The sequence below is a fragment of the Vicia villosa genome, unplaced genomic scaffold (genome assembly GCF_029867415.1).
Source record: "Vicia villosa cultivar HV-30 ecotype Madison, WI unplaced genomic scaffold, Vvil1.0 ctg.001829F_1_1, whole genome shotgun sequence".
NCBI classification, from domain to species: domain Eukaryota; kingdom Viridiplantae; phylum Streptophyta; class Magnoliopsida; order Fabales; family Fabaceae; genus Vicia; species Vicia villosa.
In genome coordinates this window covers 29,052-37,883 of record NW_026705740.1, presented here as the reverse complement: position 1 = coordinate 37,883, position 8,832 = coordinate 29,052, and the positions used below count along the sequence as shown (strand labels likewise).

Below are 8,832 nucleotides of genomic sequence, written 5' to 3'. Positions count from 1 at the left end.
CGATTTTGATGGCGCCGTTGTTGGTTGCGTGAGGATGTCGTTTCAGAAACGACCGCGAACTCTTGTAACTGCTCCTCTGTTTCCTTCTTCTGATATCTCTTCCTTCTACCTTTCTTTTTATGTGTTACGATTGCTGCAAGATTGAGATGATGATGCTGAATATCGTTGTTGCAGAATGAGGATGTTGTAGTTGATTGAAGCTTCGGACCGTGATTGAAGATTGTCGATTTTTCTGAAGAATGATAGTGAGAGAGATAGAGGTATCAGAATGATGGAGTAGATGGAGATTGAAGAAGATGAATGGAAAGTTGAATTCAGAGGTGAAATGGTGGTGGAGTGTGGAAATGGTGTTGATGATTGAGAAGAGGTGAAGAAGATGATGAGTACGTGGTGAAGAGAGGAAGAGAATGAAGGTGAAGAAAGTGGTGAGAAGTGATGAATTGAATTGTGGAAAATGGTGGAGGAGACTGATCAGAGTGGTGGCTGAAGATTATATAGAGGTTGGTTCTACTCTGTTTCTTCTCTGAATTTCTGTTACCATTTGTTACCATTCAGTTAGGTGGTTAGAGTTTTGTAACTGTTTTTGAAGGTTAGTTATTTTCTGTTGAACTTCTGTTAGGATCTGTTATGTAGTTAGAGGCTAATAACTGATTCTGTTATGCTTCTGTACTAGGTTGTTAGGATTCAGTTAGTGAAGTTAATTGGTTAAAACTGTCGACTGAGTTAGCTGTTGGTTAACTGAAATGGTTATTTGAAAATAGGGCATTGACAGAACTGTAGTAATTGTAAGACGGCTTTTAGAGTGAGTGTTAGGAATAAGAGAAAATTTTGTATAATCCTTTTTTGTAAATGTATGGACTATGTTTGAATGAGTGGTGGATTTGTATACTTGTGTAGTTCTTTGAATGGGAAATGTTTGAAATTGAACGGTATTGGCTCAAATGATGTTGTCTTATACTTTGACACATGATGAATTTTGCTTTTGTAATCAAAACTCCAAGCAATTCGATACTTTAATCCAACTAACTTCACACATTGAGAACTCTTGCCATAAGTAGTATTTGAAATGAATAATTATGACATTATTCAGAACTTAATTCAAATTTCTGAGTTCACTTTGCATAGAAAGTTCACCAGCAGATTCTTTGATCAGGATGACCTCTTATTTTGAAATAATTTGATAATAAGTTTAATGCCCCTTTTGTAGCTTGAGAGACGGAAGAAATCCACAATGACTATTAACACACAACCTCAACTTCACGAACCCTAATTAACAATAGAACCAGTTGATTCCTGGCGTAGAGTCGAAATCCGCAAAGTATAGAGAAGTCATTTCTCAACACGATCCTTGATCTAAGCTTTGAAACTTTTGACGAATGAATGTCATATGCAAATTACCTAACGAGGGTATGCCGATGAAATGCAAAGTTTGAACCAATTAGAAATAAAATTAGATGGGCAAATTTTGGGGTGCAACACAGGTACCTCACCATAATTGGGTACTTCCTCCCGAGTAACCTCAACCTGTGCATGGGCACGAGAGGAAGACGCCCGAGACAGACGACTCCTCGGTGCCGATGAGGATCCTGCAGGAGCTTCTTCCATGCGGACTCGACCCTGTCCCTGAGTCATTCCTTGTTGTGCGGCTCTCTCGCGCCGAGCTGAGTCTGTCTAGTTTGGCCTCCCTTGTCTTAGTCGATCGGTCGATGCCTGGTTGTCAACCATTTTTCTGAAAAAATGTGACTAGTTAATAAGAGGTAATGTAAGGGAATGATTTATCCATTTAATGAAACAAATTTGAAAATTAAAAAAATTATCAACTCTGGGAAGATTTCGCAAGTGCATATCTGAAACTGGTTGAGGGGGATTTCAGATATGTACTTGCGAAACAATCTGCGAACAACCATTTTTTCAAAGCTTCCACTTCTTGCCCTAACTCATCCAAAATCCAATTTTTAACATTCAAACACTAATATTGAACTACAATAACATCAACCTACACATTGTCATAGATTCTAACAAACCTAATAACAAGTTTGAGGATGAGGTAATGAGTAGAGAAAACTTACACAATTTTTTGAATTTTGAAGATAAGTTGGAATGAATGTGAATGCTTCTATGGAACTTTTAGAGCTTGAGAATCTTCAATTGATCTTTTCAACTTCAATCTAGTGTTAGGAGAAAGTGAGTTTTTATATTTGGAGTGTATTGTGTGTTTGATGAGAATGTCAAGGGTGGGGGTGTATGTTTACGCTATCTGAATATGTTAAATTACTCAGATATGCATATTCAAGGCCAATTTTTTTAAGAAAAAAAGTGACTCTGCATGTGCATCTCCGAAGTCATCTTTTTTTAGATAAAAGGTAACTTTGCATATGCATATCCAAAATATAGGAATATTTTGGATTTTTCACCGGAGATCTATAAGAAGGTGTTTGGGTGCATAAAGAAATTATCTAACGTAATGAAGAGGTGTATGAGGATCATTTCATGAGACCGATTTCGTCTGTGGAGTTTGCTGCAAAGTTGGTTAGAGATTATAATAACGCGGTACATGTTTCGAACACTGTTAGCAACATTCAAAGGGAGGTGCGACTTATTACTTGGACTTATTATTTGGAAACCGCTACCTTCGAGGTGGGTTAAATTGTGCGACTTATTATTTGGAAATCGCTACCTTCGAGATAGGTTAAATTGAAAATACAGACGGAGCGTGTAAAGAGGATGAGAGAGTTTAGGTGTGGAGGAATTCTATGGGGAAACAATGGTGAGTGGATAGGAGATTTTTCTAGGAACCTTGGAGTGTGTTGTGTGTATATGTGTATGTGACTAAGCTTCAGGTTTTGCATGCGAGTTTGGAGGGGAATGGAGAAGATGGCTTTAAAAAATAAGAAGAATTTGGTGAAAAGAATTAAAAAAAAAAAATTAGGTAAGAGGGTTTTGGAGGGTTTGATTTTATTCTAACACCAAAAACTCTATAAAATGGGAGAACTCAAAAGTTGTATTAAATGAGGGTTTTAGAGGACTTACATAAATTTTTCAAATATCTTTTAGGTTTTTATAGTATTCTGAATATTAAAAATATAATAATCATAATGACTCTTTTATCATTTTAAACAAAATTATTTTTTAAAAAAATATCAAATATTTTTTTAAAATTTTATTTTCGGAAGTCTTCTCCTCCTCTCCCTTCCAAATTCGCAAACAAAAGTTTAGGGAATTTAAAGAATTAATGGTGGGTAGGAGGATGGGAGTGAGGGCCTAAGAAGTGAATGTTGATTCTCTCCTAGTTGTAAATGATATTAACAACAGTAATTCCATAGGTAGAACCTTGATCAACAAAATTCGAAAACTAATGGAATGGGATGTGCTTTTTAACCATGATTATTGAAAAGATAATCTTAAACTAATGGAATGGGATGTGCTTTTTAACCATGATTATTGAGAAGCTAATCTTTGTGTGGACATCTTATGGCATTAGATCTTATGAGACCGTGTATAAATAGTTCGTGTCCAGATCACATTGGACCATTATTAGAAATTAGATGATGATTTGGTGGAGTTCTATTCTGATCACATTGGACCATTATTAGAAATTAGATGATGATTTGGTGGAGTTCTATTTTCCAGATTATTTCTATGTAGTTTTTTTGTCCGGGACTCAGGCCCTTCCTGTAACAAAGATAAATGAATAGTAATTAATTTTTTAAATAATATTATACAATAATAATTTAATAAGCCATCATTCATAATTATGTCAAACTAGTTGTTCATAATACCTCTAATAAAACCTAATAAATCATTTTCATTCCTACTAAATCAGTTAACTATAGTAAGGAATATTTGCATATCCTATTTTCTACTTGTTGTCATGTCTGTCGTTTTTAAGAATCAGCCGTATCCAATAATCAAAGAAGCATAACCAGTATTGAATTGTTTTTGTATTTGGCATAACCATATTAATAACTTACATCCATCTTGCTACTAGAACTGTATACATGAACTGCATACATACATAATCTTGGTATTCAATATGGCCACAGACACAAATAAATCTTTGAAGCTATTTAGTCCATCCATAGTTTAATGATTGCCAGCGGGCGCAAATAAATAGCAAATAAGAGTGATCCTAGAGACGATAGCCTTCGTTCTTTAAGCTGCCTCAGCAAATCCGACTCGTGATTTACCAAAATCAAAGACTGTGTGGTAACTCCCCATGAAGATATCTCCAAGGATCCTGCATTTAGATAAATGCAATTATCACAATTAATTGAAAATGAGGGAAAGGTTCATGAAAGAAGAAAATTTCAATTATGCGAATAAATGACATTTGATGTACCAGAGAGGGCCTTGTGGAGGAGGAACATCTAGAGCAATAAAGCCGCTAATGCACTGAGCTGCAGGACCTTCACCCACCTTAAGTATGTACTGAATAAACCAAATGGAAAACTGATTGAGATTTGAGAGTCGAGTTGATAACAATAGAGAGCATGAAACAGAATAACATTCATGCATAAAAAAATATACAACTTCAAGTTCTACATTGCTACTGTATAACATTACTTCATTGATAAAAATTTAATACAGTCTAGTTCAAACTGTTTTAGATTAGTAGTATCATGTATGAATCCACGCTGTGATTTAATCGTGTCCCTCTATGCTTTTTAGAGGTTGATTATAGAAGCTGGAAATCATGTGGTGACCTCATGCGTCTTCACATTTAACTAAATACCAATCCGATTTTAACCACCTAAACAACTTAATCATTATGTGAAATTAGCATTACCCAATGCATAGGCACCTACTTCTCCATAATTATAATTTTTATTGGTCCGCATAAATTTAACTTATTTCGGTAACATTAAAAAAAATTAGTGACCAGCAATTGTAAAAGCGATTAATCAGATTGGGGACTTTACCTCCTCTGGGGCAAGGTCAAAATTTCTTCCACCAATTGTGAAGGAAACTACAGGCAAGGAAGAGATATTCTCACAATCGACAGCTGATTCTCCCATTGGACTAGGTATTTTATCACAAAGCTGCAAAATCACCATTAAGCTGAGAATCAAGAGGTGTAACAGGATACTCAAATAACAGGACTAAGACAACTAACTCACATTATTGATATAGGTTAGTATCTGATCTTGGGTCTTATTTTGCTTCAGCTGGTTCTGCATCCAAACAACTGCCATCTCACAAGCAGAACAAGTAGCAGTGTGAAAACCACCAGATGATTTTCTTTCATTCTCATCTACTACACTCTCGATACCCAAACTAAAAGGGGGGAAATGAAAGACCGGTAAAATGTTAATCACAGTGCAATAGTATTTTTTATTCAATGGCCAAAGAGTCAAAATAATATGTTTGGGGTCTTACTTAACACCACGAGTGCCATCAAAAGCGCACAATCCAATTTGGGAACAGATCTTTCTCGGTTGTGCCTATAAAGGAGTAAAGAAAAAGCATAGGAAATTCATGAGCAATGGTAACAATCTAATCAACAAAGATATGCCAAAAACAAAAAAAAAATGAAACTCACTTCAGATAAAAGCAGGTCCAATATTGTTTGACCATACTCAGCAACAATGGTCTTGCACTCTTTGCTTACAACTCCAGATGCTCCAATTGCATCGTTTATCATGGTAATTACAGTCTACAATAATAAATCACATGGTCATAGATAGAAACAAGCTAGTAAAAAGCATAAGTCAATGCGTTTTTTTCAGTTGGAAATTTAAACTGAATACAAGATTTCAGGTTCTAAAGGCCCCAACTAAAACAGTCTCACCAGAGAGACATTAGAGTGCTTGCTGCATATAACATGTTAAAATTGAGAGCAGTTTATATTATTATCCCAGATGATAGGTCTTTCCAATTCCTATCAGTAGCAAGTCTACTAATCTATTAAATTCTGAAGTCGAAAAACGAAAAGCTAGATATCAATCTATATCTACAGGCATTTATTCATACCGTTGGACCTGCTAACAAAGAAGTCCCTGAGTCAGCAATGGCCGAACAGCCATCAGCACAATATCCTGAAATGACCATAAGAACACACCAAACCAATGTAATTAATGCCAAGACCCATATATGAAAATGCTATCATATACTAGGAAACTAAATTGGTATTTTTGCCTACAGTAATCTACACATACCAGTGGAATTACCACCAATAATTACATCTTCCATATCAAACTGAAAAAGAAAGAAAAAAACAGAAAATCAGAGAAAGAGGGTAAAAACCAAAAAAATTTGAAGTATCAAAAAATAATATTTACTAATTAACCTGCCAATATCCTTTTCTTGTCACAGGAACATAAGTGTGATTTCCCTTGTAGTGAGCAGGATCAACACCACCAAAAACAATCTCACCCCCTTCCTCTTCCTCCGGTTTACGGTTGAACCAAAATGAAAATACTGGTTCCTGAATAAGACCTTGCTCAACCATATTGTACCTGTGACACATAAGATCCAATAATGACACAGTGATTCAATAAACTTTAACAAAAGGGAAGTTTGGAGCTATAAGGTTTCCACTATGAACAGATCTATAGAAGGGTCACATCCACCGAGGGAGTCTGATAAACCTTACCTAGGCAACCATTCAATAAAATCCTAACAAAATGATGAACAAAAAATCAAATTTAGATGTAACCATACCATACTGGAACGGCATTTCCAACTGATATCTCTTGAAATCCAAGTCCCAATATACCATCAAATTTGGCCACCAAAAAGGTAACACTAGGCTCCTTAGTTGCTTCAATAAATTCCTGATAGGGGTCAAAAGGTGCTATGTGGATTAATAATCAAACATACTACGAAAGAAGCAAAGTTACCCCTTTGACACAAACAAGACGACTGATAAGTATTACCTGATTTTTGACAACTATGTCACCAACTTTGACATTGTCATAGCTAAAGAAGCCAGAAATTGCCCCAGTACCATAATGAATTGCAGCAGCAGTCCCTAGATAATCGGAAGAAGCCAAGAAAAATATTATACTATAAACAAAGATAAGTAGCCCAAAATAGATAAACGCGAGTTATATACATGAGAATTGCCAAAACAAATTACAATATGTCAAAGACTAGGAATTGCCGATAACCAAAGGGTGGATGGTAGAAATCCAAACTAATGGTAAAAGCATATGAAGACCTTACATTGTTTCATATTTTGGGAAATGAATACATGTTTGTTCCTATTTAAACACCACAGAGACGACGACAACAACAATAACAACAACAAAAGAAGACTTCAAACTACTCTGGGAAATGTACTGAACACAATGCAGTAACACAAACATTAGAGAGTAGTCATTAAAAAAAATAAAAAAATAAAAACATTAGAGAATAGATTTTCTAAATCATAAAGAGGAGACAAACCATTTTTCTTATATGTAGTTGATTTGGTTGACCTGTACTTGGCATGGAAGTAGCATGCAACCTGCACCAACATGTAAAATGAAGTGAATAAATACAAGAAACGTCGAAGAAAATATAACACACACATTCATTAACTCTAAAGCACCAACACTTCTAATTGAATACATGTCTGATGTCAACATTTATTATTTGTGACCGGCACTGATACATGTGATTACATTCAATTAATTCAACTTTCAAATTAAATACACGAGCTCGAGCATATGAAAGCTGCTCACCGAGAAGGTACATTTGGAGGACGGAACCCACAAATTAGAGCTGCCAGTATCAAAAACAACAGTGAACTTCTGCGGAGATGTTCCAATAGATATTTCACCATAGTACTGAGCATCTAGGTAATTCTTCAACTCAACAATATCAGTTTCTTCGGAATGAAGCAAATTGTTTTTGCCATTATACTTTTTAACGTTCTGAGCAAGCTTATTGTTAGGGTCAAATTTAATCTTTTTCAATCCAATCCTTCTGAGGCCATCACTGGATGCAAATGATACCGCAGAAAGCAAAAGAGTCGACACCAACAAACACAACACTATTCCATGCAATTTGTTCCCCATGTTATCCTATTCATCCAAATTAATAAAATCAATTTTTAGAAATCCAATTTAAATATTAATAAAAGTAAGAGTACGTAAGAATTCAAAATGCATGACATAATAACAAATTTAAACCATAATTTCTAATATTCAATTCACCGATCCAATGTGGACAAAACATTAGAAATTTTGATTGCTAAACAAACTAGAAACGCACAGTTAGTAAGAAAAAAACCTAATAAACGATATAATGAATAAATTTAGGAAAAGAGAAAAAAAAAAATAGAAGAAAATTAGAATGGAGATTTACCAAGCAATGTGAGGAAAAGATAGTCGCAGAAGAGAAGAGAAGGATCAAAATTAAGAATGAAAAAAAGCGCAGACTAATAAGTACTAATAACTTAACACACTGTCACACCAACACCAACCATTCGGTTCTCAACTGTTATTCCTTTCTTTGAGATGGGCCTAAAAACAACGCAACGTAACCACTTTTTTTTAGTCGGTGATATCTTTCAATCGTGACCGCTCATTGAACGATATTTAAGCCGTTGATTTAAAAGGATGGCCCACCCTCCCAGCGTTTTCCCGAGTCACGGTTTTCTAAATGGATTTATTCCTACCGTATGATCCATCATTTCCAATTTTATCGTTTCTTATAAATATCATTTATAATTTTTTTTAATTGCTTATAATCAATAAAAAAAATATGTATTACTAACACTTATTTTGATGAGCACCATACAAATAAATCAAGTATCAAGTATCAATACCCTTCTTCTAACATGAAAACAATTCATTCTTTCTCATCTATTTGATACCTAAGTTTTTTTTTTTGGTTCCACATTTCTGT

General features: G+C 34.9%; 1 protein-coding gene across 1 annotated transcript; it reads right to left on the bottom strand.

The window, feature by feature from the left end:
• Positions 1-3,926: 3,926 nt before the first annotated feature.
• LOC131636775 (aspartic proteinase-like) lies at positions 3,927-8,424 on the bottom strand. The gene is made up of 14 exons (XM_058907372.1): positions 8,290-8,424; positions 7,665-8,006; positions 7,387-7,447; positions 6,876-6,970; positions 6,661-6,773; positions 6,287-6,455; positions 6,156-6,195; positions 5,971-6,035; positions 5,540-5,653; positions 5,377-5,441; positions 5,118-5,274; positions 4,920-5,039; positions 4,340-4,428; positions 3,927-4,237 (listed from the first exon to the last, which is right to left on the bottom strand). The coding sequence occupies exons 2-14, from the start codon at positions 7,998-8,000 to the stop codon at positions 4,153-4,155; spliced, it is 1,509 nt and encodes a 502-aa protein (XP_058763355.1). The 5' UTR covers positions 8,001-8,006; positions 8,290-8,424; the 3' UTR covers positions 3,927-4,152.
• Between the last annotated feature and the right edge of the window lie 408 nt (positions 8,425-8,832).

Excerpts from the sequence above, each read along its gene's own strand:
- LOC131636775 (XM_058907372.1), bottom strand. The coding sequence starts at position 8,000 with ATGGGGAACAAATTGCATGGAATAGTGTTGTGTTTGTTGGTGTCGACT. Across the intron at positions 6,971-7,386 it reads AACTACATATAAGAAAAATG|GGACTGCTGCTGCAATTCAT; the intron begins GTTTGTCTCCTC and ends CCGATTATCTAG. Across the intron at positions 4,238-4,339 it reads CCTCCACAAGGCCCTCTCTG|GATCCTTGGAGATATCTTCA; the intron begins GTACATCAAATG and ends ATCTAAATGCAG.